Below are 16,666 nucleotides of genomic sequence, written 5' to 3'. Positions count from 1 at the left end.
CTCACCTTTCTACTAATATACCAAGAGAATGGGAGCCAATGGTCACTCCCGTCACCATCGCCATCACCATCACCTGTCACTATCACTCTCATTCTCTCGCTTCAGCCTTACCACGTGCCATGCTCCAGAACGAAAAATGTCTCCACAAACATAAAACTGCGCTAAGCCATCTTAGGACTAGCTTACTTGGCATTGGTGGATTCCGGGATTTGCGACTCTGGACAGTTCCCTTGTCGCTTTCTTTTTTCTCTGTCACCAGTTGGTGTTGATCGGTCGTCGTACGGTTCTACGGAGGCTGGAAGTCGTTGGAAAGGTCGTGTGGGAAGTTGCGCCATCTGTAAGTGACCGTCTCCTCGAGTTCAATCTTGTTCCAAGCTGGCTTGTTCATTTGTGCCCCTCTTTGAACCCAATTCCCAAAGTTCGAGAACGTGTCCCCCCTTCTGCACCTATCCGCGATCTTGCATCTTCCAGCGGGCTAACGTCTGATCGCAGGTTGCGGGACTTGGGATACTCGAACGCGGTTTCAATTGAGCAGGTATGCTCTTGTCCTCTGATCTTTTCCTGGATGCGTTGCCACCCTTCCCCAATCGGTGCTAGAAACCGTCGAACCTCTTACAGACGTCCCATGCGTGCGCGTGGAGGCCATTATCGTCGCGCATGCCACAATTACAAGAGAAGGGTTCTAATGCCATTGCTCTAGGGACTGAGGAAATTATTCAGCAAAAAAACAACTCAAGATGTCGACCCTTTCTCGACGCGCCTGCTACAAGTGTGGCAATGTTGGCCATTATGCGGAAGTTTGCACTTCCTCTGAGAGGTTGTGCTACAACTGCAAGCAACCAGGCCACGAATCGAACCAGTGCCCTATGCCACGTACAACGGAGAGTGAGTGCCAGCTTTTCAGTTGTCCCAAGCTCCATGTGCTGATGGAGTGATCTTTTTCGCAGCGAAACAATGCTATCATTGTCAAGGCCTGGGACATGTGCAAGCGGATTGCCCGACTCTCCGCATCAACGGCGGCCCTGCTGGCGGTCGCTGCTATTCATGTGGCCAGATTGGTCACTTGGCTCGAAACTGCCCTACTCCAAACATGGGACCACCAACTCGTGGTCGTGGGGGTTATGGTGGCTTCCGCCCGGGTTACGGTGTTACCAACAACCGGGCTGCTATGTGCTACAAGTGCGGTGGACCGAACCATTACGCTCGAGACTGTCAAGCTCAAGCTATGAAATGCTATGCCTGTGGCAAACTCGTAAGTCTCACCGTTTGCTTTAAGTCCTTTCAAGACCATGGTATTGACAAAATATATTCAGGGCCACATCTCTCGCGACTGCACTGCCCCCAATGGTGGGCCGCTGAACGCGGCAGGCAAGACCTGCTACAAGTGCGGCCAGCCAGGCCATATCAGCAAAGACTGCACTTCCACCACTGAAACCAATGGTTCGGCGGTTGCTGTGACGAATGGAACTCCTGCTGATGCCCCTGCAGCTGCTCCTGCGGCGGATGCCACCGAGGTCTCTACCACCGCCGCCCCCGCCGCCGCGGTTGCGTAGGGCAGGCAACATCATCCCATCCTGCACCACTGCACGGCAGCTCAAGTTTCCTTGCTACTGTTCCTCGTATTTTGCACGTTGCTTTTTGAGCTCCTCTTCGGGGCAATATCGACACACAGACAGTCTTTTCCGAAAACCCCCATCCCCTCAGCATCCCGTTGTTTTTCTGTTTATCCTCCCCTTATTTTTGACGAGTCCAATTTTCCGTCACGTTTACGATACCACCGGAGGCTGCTATGCCTTTGATTCCTTTTTTTTTGGCAGTACGCATCGAATCATCGACGCCCCTTTTTGGCGTTCACGACCCTTCACACGACGAACAACCACTGCAAGACTATTCACGATATCAAAACCGGCAAGGCAGGAGAATAGGATCATCGACCACGAGAGAGAAGGAGAGTAATCGAAATATGGACCAGTCTGAAACTTGCGGCAAAATTGAACGAACATGACTCCAGGATTTCACACGGATCACCCCCATTTGACGGTTTCATCTCCGGCGTTTTCTGACGAGGATCACGGAATCTTGCTTTCCAACGCGCTACACAACGACACGACTTTCCTTGGCTTTTCTCTCTACGATCGGAAGACGCCACCATTTATCAAAAGGATCTGATTGAGAGGAAGTTAGACCTCGCTTTCTGACGGAACCCCAACCGACTAGCTGGACGGATAAGATAGCATATGGAGCGAAGCGGGCAGTGGACGACAACGGAAGAAGTGAAAGCGATGCAGAATGAGCGAGAGGCACTTGAGTTGTGAGAGTGGAGAAGGACGGGAGCCTGAGCGAGTTGAAGCAATAGACTGGGTTGGGAAAGCAAAGAGTGAGCCTTCGATTTCGATGAGATTGATGGTTTGCTTGGAGCACACGAGAGAAGCACTTCACCCAAAAAAAGGAGAATCAAGGTTGGCATCTGCAAAGTTGTGGGCCATCTTCCTCAGCATCATTATCATCACCATCATATCCCCTTTTATGAGATGTTTGCAACTTAATGAGAGAAATTTCTCTAGGCGTAGTAGGGAATGCAGTTGAGGTCTGCTGCTCTTTTTTACACTCGTTCCCCTTTTTTGAGCACGGAGTGCCTTTGGTGAACCTGGGCTGTACACTGTTCATACAGTCGAGTTCCCACGGATTTCTGGCCACCAGTCTTGACAAGAATAACGATCGTCGATGAGTTCTGATGAAGACCAGCCTCCCACAATTCCCTGATCTTTATTTCCCAGCAGAGGCGGGGTTGAGCAGCCCGGCTGCCTGATGCGTCTGGACACGCCTGCGTCCTGGGTGCGCACCAGAGGCCCTTCAACCACGAGCGAGATAATTAATGCGAAAGAGCTGGAATCTACAAGGTACACACCAAACACATACACAAGGAACAAAGGCGGTCGGCTTGAGATGGACCGAGTTGGATATCTCGCCCTTTGTCGGCGCTGTCAAGGAACGTCAGTAAGAGGAAAATGATCACCAGATGGCACCGAGAGGATGCATCATAGGGCTTTTCGCCTGACCCCAACTTCCCCCTTGAGAATCCTCTTCGTCGATCCCAATCCTTCCAACATGACCCCTTTACACGACAACGGCTTCATGTGGGCCACATCTCACTCCAGCTCGCTCGAACCTTCCAGCGAGAATTTCCCAGGGCCCGGCTGTGGGTTAAGCCTCCACGAATGCGAAGGGCACCCAAAGGGAGCCTTACGCAATTCGACACCCGCCGGACGATGGGCGTTGTGGCTTATTATTACTTTCAAGGCCCCTTTTACCAGAAAAATGAATCCTTCTGATACGATCCAAAATACCCCGAACTACTTTCCCCAGGGCCCAGTATACGGATACCCCATTGTGGAGGTCTCCAGCAAGGACTCCGGTGTGAATATCTCCGGGGCCCGGAAGAAAGCACATATGGATTGATTGCTCTGATGGGGTTATATCTACATGACTCCAGCAGCAGCAGCAGCTTTCTGCTGGGGGAGCTGAGCAGATACAACCCGGCCCTGCGATCCTCCGCCGACACGAGAGCCAGAATAGAGTACATCCGCTCCTGTCGTCAACCAGATATACAACATGCGTTTATGGAGGCACAGCTTCACAGGCAAGACTTTGGTCTTTGCCGTGACGGCTGCTTCGTGCCAGGCATTCCTGCTGCTGGGCTATGATCAAGGTATGTATGTGCACATGTGTGGGACTCCTCTCACATATCGACGTCCCGCTCGGTGAACTTCGTTGGACCTCTAACAACTTCGCGCAACTCTAGGTGTTATGGGTGGAATCATCGGTGCGAACAACAAGTTCGGGGTCGACTTCAACCATCCAGACGCCGACATGCAAGGAAACATTACGGCTCTCTATGATAGTAAGTTTCACCACGATCCCTTCAGCTGTTCGATGATACGCGGACACGCACAGGCTGATTAGGAGTTTCTCGTTGTTCCCTGTTCTAGTTGGCTGCGTGGTCGGCTCTCTGATCACCTATTTCATCGGTGAGCGGTTGGGGCGACGCACCCTCCTGATCATGGGGGGTTCCATCATGATCGTCGGTACTGCCGTCCTCGCGTCGTCCACGACCATCGCACAGCTTATCGTGGGCCGAATCGTGACCGGAGTGGGCAACGGCATGAACAGTTCGACCGCGCCCGTGTTCCTGTCCGAGTGCTCTCCCGCTTCTCACCGCGGCCTGCTCAACACGTTGCAGGGGACCGTCACGATCCTCGGCGTCGTCATTGCGTATTGGCTCGACTATGGCTTGAGCTTCACCAGCTCGAGCATCCAGTGGCGCTTCCCCTTGGCCTTCCAGGCGGTGTTTGCCGTCTTCCTGGTCCTCCAAGTCATCGGACTCCCAGAGACGCCTCGTTGGCTCGTCCAACATGACCGATATGAGGAAGCACGTTCCACGATTGCGGCGCTGCTGGGAAAACACGAAGACGACGAGCAGGTCACCCAGATGGTACTCGACATCCGCAGCGTCGTCGAAGAAGAACACAAGGGTGGCCCCTTCAAACTGCGCGAGCTATTCTCCATCGACAAGAAGCAGAACTTGCGTCGACTCCTCCTCACCATCTCAATCCAGGCCGGGCAACAGTGGAGCGGTTCAAACATGCTGAATTACTATGCTCCTGTCATCTACCAGAACGAGATGAAACTGTCACGGAACCTGTCGCTCATCCTGGGCGGCTGCACCGAAGTGACGTACCTCGTGGGCTCGGCTTTGCCGCTGGCGGTCATGGACCGCTTCGGTCGGAGGATGTTGCTCATGATTTCGTCTGCAGGGCTGTGTTTCTGCTTTGTCATGGTGTCGATTCTGCTCAGCATCGGCACCAAGGCGACCGCGTACGGGGCGACAGCTTTTATCTTCTTGTTCCAGCTCTTCTAGTAAGTTGCTCCCTTTTTCCCCCCCGAAGATTCAGGTTGCCATATCTGAGCCAGAACAAACGTTGCCAAAGCACTCCGCAACTACCTCTGCGGCCTTCGCTTCTATGTATCTCCGCACCTGTCTCCCTCTCTCTTTATTGACACTAACAACCTCAACCAGCGGCGTCGGCTGGCTCCCCGTACCGTGGTTCTACCCGTCCGAGATCAACACGACGCGGTACCGGGCGCGTGTGCAGGCCATCTCGAGCGCGTGGAACTGGATGTTCGTGTTCGCGGTCGTCAAGATCACGCCGATCGCGCTGCAGAACATCGGGTGGCGCACCTTTGTCGTCTTCGCCGTGCTCAACGCCGCCTTCATCCCCATGGTCTACTGCTTCTACCCGGAGACCAAGGGCCTCGAGCTCGAGGACATCCCGCTCCTCTTCGACCGCGGCGGCGTCACCGGCGGCGTCCTCTCGAGTCCCGGCGGGAGGACCGTCGTGCCGCACCAGCACGCCCGGGAGAGCCACGTTGGCGAGAAGATGACGATGGGAGGGGGCGCAGCAGTGGGGGCGGGTCAGGCAGAGGAGATTGAGCAGAAGGAGTGAGTCCAGTAGTGGCAATATTAGGAGCTGAACAGATATAGAGAGACAGGGTAAGGAACGAAACAAATGAGATATATAGATTAGAATCCAGAAGAGGAACTGAAAATCAGAAAAAGTACCACCTTGTATGTATACATATATACCAAGCATTGGAAGAAAAAAATCAGGTGTCAAAATACCAACTGGCCGGGTCAAGGCACGACCTCCCAACCAAGATATAGTAGAGAGAAAAGGAAGGATTTCCCAAGTTGATCGATACTCGGTACGTACGGGCGAGATCTCCTGCAAGCCAACCTCAACCTCAACCACTCACTCACTTCCTCACTCACTGGATCAGCCCGCCTCCCTCCCAACTTACATGTCCTTTCTATATCTACGAGGGTCGCCAACTTCGAAATCAGAACTAACTAAACATACAGCAGTCCCTGGCGAAGTCCCAGGCTATATTTAATATCAATATTAATATTAACACCTAGCATTCAATGAAACAAGTTTCCGGCATGATAAGTTAAAAAAAAATAAAAGTAACCAAGTAAAGTCTCTCAAGATTATGACTTTTCTATGTCCGGGTGTTCTTTTTTGCCCTTTGTAGAGACAATGTTAGTCGTTTGACTTTACTTTCGCATGCCTTTTTTTTTTTTTTTTAGGCTTCTCGGCTATATAGAGACATGCATGTTCCTCCTAGAGACCGCGCCACCGTCGTGTCATTCGATCGAGGGACAGTGTACCTCGTGGTATGTAGGTAGGTAGGTAGGGAGGTAGATAGAAGCCTGAACGCCGATGCTCGTCATAACTGGACATAAAAAACCCAGGTCGAATAGTCGCAGTCGCAGTCGCCGTCGCAAAGATATGGATATATGTAGATGTCACTGACTGCATCATGAAACAAGACACGAGGTAGCCAGCCAGCCCACATTGTTCGACAAGTTTGGTTTCGCCTCAGAAGGGCGTATCGCAGGATATACAGACACCCAACCAAAACTAAGTGTCTCTCGTTCGTTTGGTTTCGTTCTGGGCCATTCATTGGCTCACTGGCCGTCTCCCGTGAGCAAGTCCATTATTACCGTTCCCGTTTCCCCCGGCCTTTGCTCCTCCCAAGTTCCCTGTCGTAGACGTTGCTCCAGGCCCAACCCCAGATGTCGAGGGATTATTGGTCATGACAGCAGCAGCAAGACTGGCCGCGGGACCACCCTGTCGACCTGCCCTGCGGGCCCCGCTGGCCTGGGAGTTGCTCCCTTTCAGCGCCTCCTCAATGTAATATCCGAACACGAAGCGATACAGGTCCCGGAGCCATCCATACCCATAGACGCAGCTTGTCATCCCACGAACCGCTCGCGCGAGTTCGACCGCATTAATCCGTCCCTGTTCAGCAATGGTCCCAGCCACACCTAGGTTGCGAAATGTGCTATCGTTTGCAATGGTCTTGCGATAATTATCCAGCAGTGACACTTGCCACGCCAGAGTCCCGAATGCAGTGTCGGGCAAGTTTCGAGCAAAATTCGGCAGAGAGTTCAGATTCGGGTCCGCCGATGCCCGGGTGTAACCCCGGCCAGTGGACAGAGCTGCTTTCACAAACAATGTCTTCAGAAGGATGAGAGTAGGATCCTCAGCGGGCGTACGAACAGTCGACACGGTGGTGGCAGACATAGGATTAGGTCCCCCTTCTGAGGCGGCTGATGCGGGAAGCGAAAGAACGGACGAGGTCGTTGACCATCTGTGATTAGTTGCGGAAGTCGTTCCTGGATTTGCGGAATGTGCATTACGGTGAATAGGTGGATTAGGTGATAGTTGCCTGCTTTGATTAGGCGCCGGGGTGGAAGAAGTCGACGAGGCCGAAGACATTCTGGATGCTTCTTCTGCCCCGAGCACGAGGATATTCGGCACAGGAGCTTCATCCGGCGAGATGGTGGTAATCGTGTCTTCGAAAATCGTGGTTGGTGTCTCGGGCAGTGCCCTGGGGTTGCCATTTTCATCCAAAGGAGCAAAACCAGAGCGTTTGGCTTGATTGAAAGCCTGGGTAAAGGTCGTCTGACTCGGCCGTGGAGTTCCTCGCTCCGGACGAATTTGCGTCCAACCTTCTCGGAACAGGTCGCACAGCTCCCAGCATGCTTGGATGGCTGAACCGAGTAGCTCTTCATCGGGCCGTTTCCCTTCTCTTCGATTTTGTCGGAGACTAAACAGCATTTCTGCCAAAGACCAACAAGCTCGAAGCAACGAATCCGTCTCGTCAGCCATCTTGGACTTCTGCTTCATCAGCCGGTGGCACAGAGTGATGTAGAAATCCAACGTCCTCTCCCGGAACGCTTCAGGCAGACTGCGATCATGGGTATTGAACAAATGATTGTTCAATTCAAAGCTGACACGGAGGACAGAGTCGGCCGTTTCGTTATCACGCACACGGACCTCAAACAGCGCTTGGCAGAAGTCGCGACAGAGGTCGAGGGTCGGTCGAGAGGAGTTGTGGGAAAAGGTTTGCGAGAGATTGCTGTCTCGGGTGTCGTACAGGTTCTGGCACAGCTTCCAGCAGGATTTCCACGCTTGCTCTTGCATATCACCACGACCGGAGAAATTGAATATTCTCTCGCGATGAATGTGGCTCAAGCTGGCCAAGGTATTGCACAGGGTCCAGCACTCAGACAAGGCATTGCGGAGGGCATTGATTTCCGCTTCAGCATCCCGTAAGAACCGCTGGCCGAGCTGACTCTCGTCTCCGGTCTCATCGGTGCTGGGGTGGTCAGTGTCATCGCCCTCGAGAATGCCTGTACAGCGTCAGTAACCACAGACGCGCAAGGAATGATTAGCCTCACTGGCAAGACTGGAGCCAGGACGGCTGAGGGAACTGAGGTCCTGTCTTGTCTGAGCTCTCGGAGTGCGCGACCAGTCATGAAGAGGGAGCGAAGGAAGAGAGGTTTGCAGCGGCGTGGGAGGCATCGGAGCCTCATGGGTCTGAAGGATTTCCGGGTCAACACTCGAGACATAGCAGAGCGCGCGCTTGCTGCTCACCTTGGCTCCTGATCGAGTAGCCGGCGGTTGTGTGACGGTAGATTCTGAAGCTTTTGAATCAGTCGAATCCGCCCTCGATCTTTCAAGATCCTTGAGCTCTTGTGATTGTGGCTCTTCAGTAATGCTTCCTTGGAGTTCGTCCTGCTCCTTCTCGGCATACGACTGAGGGATCTCTTGGTTCGGCTGAGACGTGTCAGTAAAGGTCGGCAGCATCTGCAAGCACCTCGCCCCAGGTGTCAGACATACAAATTTGCCAAAGCCCGTCGGTATATGGATCACAGATTGAGGCTCCTTTTCTTCTTCCAGTCTCGCGCGGAACTGTTGGTCCAGAGAAGGACCTGTTTCGACCTAGATCTATCATCAACTCATGGGCTATATCTAGGTTCACTGTTTACTCGGCATACCCGCAGTGGAGTCGCAATATGTTGCAGGTTCTCTCTCAATGGAGATGTGACTGGCGGTCTCTGGATCTCATTCAAGGCTACAGGACCTGCGGTCACCGAGCCTTGTTCTGTGCCCTCCTCTTCCAGTTCATCCACGTCCTCAAAGTTGGTCACGTCCGAGGCAACAGGCGACGGTGCGACGGGATCTTGGGGCGAAGTAATATAGTTGGTGGCAGGTGGAGGCTTGAGCTGACCATCCGTTGCGATACCACTCCTTTCGACAGCAGAGGCAGCAGGAGACCTGGCTAAAGTCAGATCCATTTCGTCCACACCTGCAAGCTGGACAATCCTACATAGGGAGACCAGAGTTCGCGGCAGCCCGAGGTCGAGGCGAATCGGGATGGTCTGGAAAGGGCGAAAATGGGGAGAACAACGGGTTTGTCGAAGGACTAAACCCCAGAGGAGCTCTCACAGCCATCATCTTTCTCTGATAACCGCAATGGCCTGCAGCACAGTCGGCCACTCTTGCGAGGTCGATCTGTACCCGCAGGAAAGAGAAGACGAGTGGAGGCGGAGTAGAATGCGCAGATGGAGGGCAAGGACGAAGGACGAGGCAGACTACTGTCAAGCGCTGCGAGAATTGCCGGATGTTTGGTAGATGCCGCAAAGCGTCGCACGGCTACTGTTGCGGCCGCCTAAACGGTCGCGTGTGCGGCACAGCAGGTTGGCACAGGGATATTCAAAGATTGAGGAAAGCTGGTTGTATAGAGGTGTATGGTGGGAGGAGACACAATGCGCCCGGTCATGGAAAAGCAAACATGGCACGGGACATGGTCAGAATCAACGAGCAATGATACCACGGGCACTGGAACGTGTTGAACAGTAATTGGAAGATATCCAGACTCCAAACTATGTCGATGAAGAAAGGAAGGTTCCAAGTAATGGAGGGGGGAAGTCGAGAGGGCCGAAATGGTACCTGGTGTTGTTGGTGGAGGCCTGATGTTAAGTGTTGGCGTAGGGCATATCGGAATAGCCACAAGTAGCCTCTGATTCGATCAATAATGCATTTGTTAGGTCCACGATGCGGTCTATACTTCTGTGAGGTTAGGGCATACCTCTATGTGGGAGGCGCAGAGAACACGGATGAGGAAGCCAGGTGTGGAGGTGCATGTGTGTTGTGTCTGCGTGTCAGAGATGTGGAAAAGATACTCGAGTCCCCAAGACTCGCGCCGCGCCTAGCTTGTGAGCTGAGCCCTGGGATGGGGGCATGAATGTGATGCTAAGTCAACGGGCAGAACGACCGGCGGTTTCAGGAGGAGCAGCGCGTCGAGGGCGAGCTGTGAGTGGTAGGAAGAGTGGAAGATGGGTGAAGTGGAACAGGTTCGAGTGCCATGCGAGATTCTGCAAGAAGCCACACGGTCCACATTGACAGCTCTTTTCCATCCACCCACCTTGTCCGGGCGGGATATCCAGGTTCCCGGAGAATTTGTGAACCAGCAGGTTGGAGCGCAGAGGAGGAGCTAGAAAGGAGCCGGGAGGAGGCCAGATGGAGCCGACGGAGACATGGCGAGAACCTTTGGGGGACAACCAGTGACAAACAAATGAGCCCATCTGCCACGCGACAGCACTAGCAAGCAGAAGGCAGAAAGCTTGAAGTGTGATGAAAAATGTAACTGAGGTGCATTGAGCTCGCAGAAGCTTCAAAATGATCACCGGTGGAGGGCAACAACGCAGCCACTGATTCGATCGACGGCGTCCGAGAGGGTTCTGAGAGGTCGCGGTCTGCAGCCAAGTGGATCGCAGGCAGAGTGTTAAGCGCCGACCCAAGGGAAAGGAGGTGCGGGAGGCATGAAGGCACAGGCACCCGGCGAAGTCGGTGGCTTGACGACGAGAGGTCAAGGTGAGATAGCAGGGTGCGGAAGAAATGGGAATGAGGGACAGAGGGACAGGGGTGATTGTGCGGCGGGATGGAGAACGAAGAAAAGAGACCGCCACGGATACCAATCACATGTCACACAAGGCACTTGACCAGCTGCAAGTAAGCGCCCGGGCACCAGAAACCGGGTCTTTAACTGGTTGGCGGAGGTGAGTGTGCATCTGTACCTAAGTGACTTAGCATGCTTAGAGTTAGTGCCTAAGTGAGTGATGGAATAGCCCCCGGGTGGTGGTGGGTGGGGGAAAAAACAAGTACTCGGAACAGAGAGGTTGGGTGGGAGAGGTCTGCAAAGGTTCTACGAGGAGACACCTTTGTAGGTACGAGATACTCCGTAGAGTGAGCTCTCCCTCCCTGGTAAACAGGTGTATAGCCTATAACGTCCCGAAGAGCCAAGCCCCCAAGGTGCTTAGTTACCTGGAGACACAGTGTGGAGTCCCCAAGAAAGCTAAGAGCAGAGCTTCCCGACTGCACTCAATCACCAAGTACTAGTTGTATTGGAAGCTCGTATTCGATTACTTTGTACCAACGAGAATCATTCGTACATACACCAAAAAGTTATTGGTACACACCACACCCTCGCTACCAAAAAAGAGCCGCATCGTGACCAACTGAATTTAGCCTTCATGTCTCTGTGCTAATGCGTTCCTTTCTGTGGCCCCCAAAAAGCACCATGCAAAATGAAGAAGATGAACATCCCGGTCGTCACTCATTGCCTCTGTCCAGCGTAGCCGCGCCCTGGTCCAATGAACCATGATTGTCGCAAGCAAAGGTCCAAGTTCTCTGGACCTATCGAATGGTCATCTGCTTGGCCATTGCGCCGCCTTTGCCGACGCCGCCCTCCCTGGACGCTGAAGCACTGACGCCCGCTTTCCGCTCAAAGATCTTCCAAAACTTCAAACTTTCATCGCCCGCTGTGTGCTCGTTAGCCCGTGTCGCTTCGATACTAGTTCATAACCCTGTAAAACTCACCTGCCGTTGCAAGCATTTGTCCATCGGGACTGAGGCAGCTGTGAAGCACTCGACTCTCGTGGGCCGGGATCTCCACATTTCGCACCAAAGTCGGGTAGCTCCAGATGCTCAGTGAGTTGTCTGGGAAGCCGCTGGAGCTCACCAATTCGCGGTAGTGATTGCTCCACTTGAGACTTGTCACTTGTGATCCGGTGTCGATGCTGTTGACCCGGGCCCCGGTGGTCGTGTTCCAGAAGTGAATGTGTCGGTCGTTCGACCCTCCACCAGTTGCCAGGAGGTTGAGTTGCCAGGGGCACCAGCTGAGAGCCTTGACTGCAGCACGGTGATTCTTCTTTGCAAACTTGGGAGCGGCCAATGAACGGGCGTCCCAGATGGACACCAAGTTATCGTTCCCGCCCGTGGCTAGCTGCGCGCCATCGCTGCGCCATTCCAAGCCGCACACTTCGGAGGTGTGGGACACCAGCTCGGCAACCTTGTGTTGGGCGACTCGGACGTCATGGTTGAAGACAAGTCCACTTCTTGCCCCTGTTGACAAGGTGTGCTTGTTCCATCCCATCACACCAACCCGAGTTTCATGTCCGAACATGCTCCGGAGCTTGGTACCTTCTTCGACATCCCAGATCTGAACTTCCCCGGACGCGAGCCCCACGCCAACGTAGGCGCCGTCGCCAGACCATTTGACACTGCTGACATAGGTATCGGGTGAAGTTTCCAGCAGGCAGCTGACAGTGCCGCTGTCGGCAGACCAGACGTAGACATTGCGCTCCAAGCCAATCGCCACCTGGTTGCTCGAGCTCCAGTCAAGCAGATTCAGGTAGTAGTCGTCGACCAGACCGGGAGCATCCAACACTCGCTCTGGTGCAGATTGAATACGGCGACGGAACTGGGCGGACTGAGCATTTGCTGGTTTCAATGGGCGGTTGTATTGTGACCGGAGGTCAATGGGCTTGGATGATTCGGGAGGGGCAGGCTTGAACTCGAGGATTCGCTGACTTCTTGAAATGCCACATGCCGAAGCTAGTGATGATTCGTACGCACTGGAATCGGGATTGGTCCGTGTGTAGGATGAGGTGTTGTTATCATCCTCGAGACCAAGGCCTTCCAGGGCGGTCGTGATGTCTGCATCTGCACCTCGTGCAGAGATCTCAAAAGCACTGGCACTGGCCGCGTTCGCAAGGACCAGGGATCCATCCATACCGGCAGTTCGAGGCCGAGTGTTCTCATCTGCCTTGCCAGACCCGGCAGTTGCCAGGCCCGCACTTGCAGCTCTGTTGGGAATGAATCGGTCTGCGGTGTTATTGGGAAGTCTGATGGTGGTCTTGGCTGTCCTGGACCTGAGGGCCGTCTCTTTCCTTGACTTTTCTCTTGATGGTGTGGCAGATGTGCTGGGCCCGGTGCCTGTGAGGGTCCAATCGGAGACACCTAGGTCCAATTGCTTGGGTGACTGCCTGCCCTTGGCAATGTTGGACTTGGGTGAGTTGGCATAGGCAAACTTGGACACTGATCTCGAGATGGAGCGGGAGAAGAAGGTTGAGGGGTCTGACTTGTGGATGGATTGTTCCTTGCGGCGAGGAGTGGAGGGGGAGGAAGTAGATGAGATGTGTGTGGCTACACTTGTAGTTCTCTGCCTCGGGGATGGGGTTAGAGGCATGCGGCCACCTGCGGTCTTGGTGGAGAAGAGGCCATGATGGCTTTTGAGAGGGGTTGACACTGAGGCTGTAGCCATGTTGTTGAGATGTGTATGTGTTTGACCGAAAGGACAAATCAATGTTTCGATCAGGGTCTGCTGTTGAACCGAGAATCAACCAAGATCTCGGGGGTTAGTAGTAGTCGTCGATTAAGCAATCAGAACTTGACGAGAAAGTATCTGTGCCTGGGTCCAGCAATTCAGTGATTATCTCAAGATTCTCAACTGAATGGATCCTGAGAAGAAGTTGTTGATAGAAAGTTGGGTTAGTAAGTCTCTCAGAGTCGCTGATATTGTTGGATGATTGGGTAACCGAGCGGTTTTTGTGGCACGGCAAGGCGATGCAGTCGGGGGGTCGACCAGATGTAGCAAATGCAAATGTGATCTAATGGACTGTATGCTATGCACGCGCAAGAATGGATTTGTAGAGGAGGAAGATGTGGATTGAGGAAGCGGGAGGATGGTATAGTAGAGGAGAAAGAAGAATTGTTCATTCAGTCAGAAGTTCAAGTTGAAGTACTTCCCAGGTTGGTGGGGATGTCTGCCACGGCAACGGCGACCCATCACCCACTATACCCTTTATGGCACTAGTAACACCGTCGCCCCTGGCGGCGCGTCTTTACGTCAGCGCCAAGCTCCACTGTTCTGGAGAAATATTAATCCGGTGCCGCTTCCGCCGCCCGTCTCACCTACAGCAACCTGAAACTTCCGCCGATCATTTTTTATCTTCACTCCCTTTTCTGCACGCCCCGTCTAAATGTCCTTGTCGTACCGTACGTGTCGACAGCCAGCAACGCTCTGATCTCTCAGACTGGCTCCATCCACTTGGATGAGCCTCCGGGCTTCTTCAGGCTCCTTCTTTGATTCCTATCAACTTGGCAAAAGCCATTAGACCAACCCTCTCACCCTAACCCGAACGAAGCCTTTCTCCGTAAACGCCGAGATTTCAGTGAATCTTATGATGGCCCAACCTTCGACACCACAACCATTTTTGCCTCAGAACTCTTCATTACCTGCGTCTGCGGCTTCGTGGGCTTTTGGAACCTCTGCTCGAGCTCCGGGTTCTGGTGCCAACACTCCCACCGCCAACACCTACCTCATGCCTACCAGTCCGGCTAAGAACCCCACCAGCATGAACGACGGGCTCAAACCAAAGATCACCAAGACGACCGGACAGAAACCGGCTTGTCTGGTCAATGCATCAGTCACGTACTGTGGGAATGACCAGATCTACGCCTTTGGTGGCTTCGATCAATTCACTGATGAAGTCTACAATCACGTGCTCAGGCTAGATCTGAAGACGCTAAATTGGGCGCTAGTGGATAATTACGGAGATATTCCCGGGGTGCGGATGGGGCATTCAGCATCCCTCTACCAAGGCGACAAACTACTCGTCTACGGTGGAGAAAATGAACACCGGGAGTATTTGTCGGACGTGGTCATACTTAACCTGAAAGACCATCACTGGACCCAACCCGATGTCCAGGGTCCCATCCCCAAAGGCAGAGCCAGACACGCCGCAGTCGTTTATGAGGACAAATTGTTCGTCATTGGAGGGCTGACAGGAGAGGCGAACTACATCCTCGATGATATATGCTACCTGGATCTGAAGACCTGGACGTGGTCCAAAACCTGGAGCTTTGTGCAAAGATTCGATCACTCCGCCTGGATATGGGGAGGTCGATTATGGGTGCTTGGAGGTTTGGGGGCTGACATGGAACGCCCTTCCGAGATTTGGTGGCTGGATCTCAAGGGCAGTCCTGCATTGAGTGGTTCAGGCAGGCAGTTTTCTACCATGGGCCGCATGTCCTCTGCCAGACATGATCCCTGGCTGCATCCCAGCCGCGCTGATCGAATCGATACATACACTGCCAATTCAGGCAGCGTCCACATTCGATCTACAAGGCGGGAGAAACCTGTTGCACCAGGGGCAATATCGTCTCTGAAATTTGTTTCTGGCCCGCACGTCCCCCTCCAGTCTTCGGGCACACATTTCCATGTTTGCTCCTCTGGCGCCTTGCTGGACTTTGTCACACCTTCATCTACCATTCGGCATAGTGAATGCAACTTGTCGTCTCTCGAGCTGGACTCGCTGAGGTGGCAAAGACTGGTCGAGGGTCCTGAGTTATTCCAACCAGGCTACAAATGGCATTACTGCACAATCAATGAGGACGGGACCAAGGTTTGGCTCCTGGGTTCACCTGGAGACGACTCTACTGGGTCCAATCAAGAGCTTCAACTTAGCGAAGTTTTAGCTGTCGATCTCAAACGGTATGGGTTGCTCGGAAACCTGGACTCCCCGTTTGCGTCTGAGCAAAATCGCATCCTAGCCTCCGAACGGCAGACGACGTATACAACCCCCGTGGGTGGTGTTGGGTCTGGTCTTGGTTCTGACCTGGCCATGACGTTCGATCAACCTCCCGAATCCGGTAGCATGAGCGACTTTATCATCACAGCGAATTACACCCCCACCGATGAGGACGACAACGTCTCAGAAGTTGATTCTCAACTGCGATTTTCTACCAACACGACTAGCAGTCAGGTCTTTGTCTCGGAAAACTCGGCTGTGTCTCCACCGATTCATGTCCACAAAATGATACTTCAAGCCCGCTGGCCACACTTCAAACGTCTCTATGCATCAAAAATGATCGAATACCAGACCTCTCGCTTGCACATCCCGGAACCGTACTCGGTTGTGCGCGCTTTTCTATACTATCTGTACACCGACAGCATTGCCCCTCACCCTGTGTACTGCCGCGACCTCACGGATGTCGCTGGCATGCTCGTCATGGCCAACCTCTACGACATGCCAAAGCTCCGTCTTTTGTGCGTAAATCGCCTTTCGCGTGAGATTGATATTGAACACGCCGCCGTGATTTGGGAACGTGCAGGACGCACCGAGGAAGAGTGGCTCAAGCAACGCGCTGCCCGTTTCTGTATGATGAACTTTGGGCGAATCGTACGTACAGAGGGATTCAGGAGCCTGTCTCGACAATCTCTTATGGAGCTTTGCGAGGTAGTTGGCACGGAGGGGAGAGTGGTTGACGGCGACGAGATGGACGACGCAGAAACGGCGTTCACTCTAGGTGGGGTCCTCAGCGGGCGGTATCGAAGACGGAGTCATCGACCCAGTGGGGAGGCGGACGAGACGGAAGGTGATGATGATGATGGGATGGATATGAATTGA

General features: G+C 53.5%; 5 protein-coding genes across 5 annotated transcripts; 3 read left to right on the top strand and 2 right to left on the bottom strand.

The window, feature by feature from the left end:
• Positions 1-1,090: 1,090 nt before the first annotated feature.
• AYO21_09467 (hypothetical protein) lies at positions 1,091-1,553 on the top strand (the record flags this gene model as incomplete). Its single annotated transcript, XM_022659401.1, has 2 exons — positions 1,091-1,252; positions 1,314-1,553. The coding sequence occupies 2 exons, from the start codon at positions 1,091-1,093 to the stop codon at positions 1,551-1,553; spliced, it is 402 nt and encodes a 133-aa protein (XP_022508254.1).
• Positions 1,554-3,612: 2,059 nt separating this feature from the next.
• Positions 3,613-5,504, top strand: AYO21_09466 (hypothetical protein; the record flags this gene model as incomplete). Its single annotated transcript, XM_022659400.1, has 4 exons — positions 3,613-3,709; positions 3,803-3,901; positions 3,990-4,917; positions 5,078-5,504. The coding sequence occupies 4 exons, from the start codon at positions 3,613-3,615 to the stop codon at positions 5,502-5,504; spliced, it is 1,551 nt and encodes a 516-aa protein (XP_022508253.1).
• Positions 5,505-6,521: 1,017 nt separating this feature from the next.
• On the bottom strand, positions 6,522-9,208 carry AYO21_09465 (hypothetical protein; the record flags this gene model as incomplete). Its single annotated transcript, XM_022659399.1, has 4 exons — positions 6,522-8,260; positions 8,309-8,687; positions 8,751-8,852; positions 8,909-9,208. 4 exons carry the CDS (start codon positions 9,206-9,208, stop codon positions 6,522-6,524), a joined length of 2,520 nt encoding a protein of 839 aa, XP_022508252.1.
• A 2,401-nt stretch (positions 9,209-11,609) lies between these two features.
• Positions 11,610-13,518, bottom strand: AYO21_09464 (hypothetical protein; the record flags this gene model as incomplete). Its single annotated transcript, XM_022659398.1, has 2 exons — positions 11,610-11,734; positions 11,793-13,518. 2 exons carry the CDS (start codon positions 13,516-13,518, stop codon positions 11,610-11,612), a joined length of 1,851 nt encoding a protein of 616 aa, XP_022508251.1.
• A 922-nt stretch (positions 13,519-14,440) lies between these two features.
• Positions 14,441-16,666, top strand: AYO21_09463 (hypothetical protein; the record flags this gene model as incomplete). Its single annotated transcript, XM_022659397.1, has 1 exon — positions 14,441-16,666. The coding sequence occupies one exon, from the start codon at positions 14,441-14,443 to the stop codon at positions 16,664-16,666; it is 2,226 nt and encodes a 741-aa protein (XP_022508250.1).

The sequence above is a fragment of the Fonsecaea monophora genome (genome assembly GCF_001642475.1).
Source record: "Fonsecaea monophora strain CBS 269.37 chromosome Unknown Scaff94, whole genome shotgun sequence".
NCBI lineage: Eukaryota > Fungi > Ascomycota > Eurotiomycetes > Chaetothyriales > Herpotrichiellaceae > Fonsecaea > Fonsecaea monophora.
The sequence above is the reverse complement of the archived record's forward strand: the minus strand, read 5'-3'. Positions and strand labels throughout refer to the sequence as shown.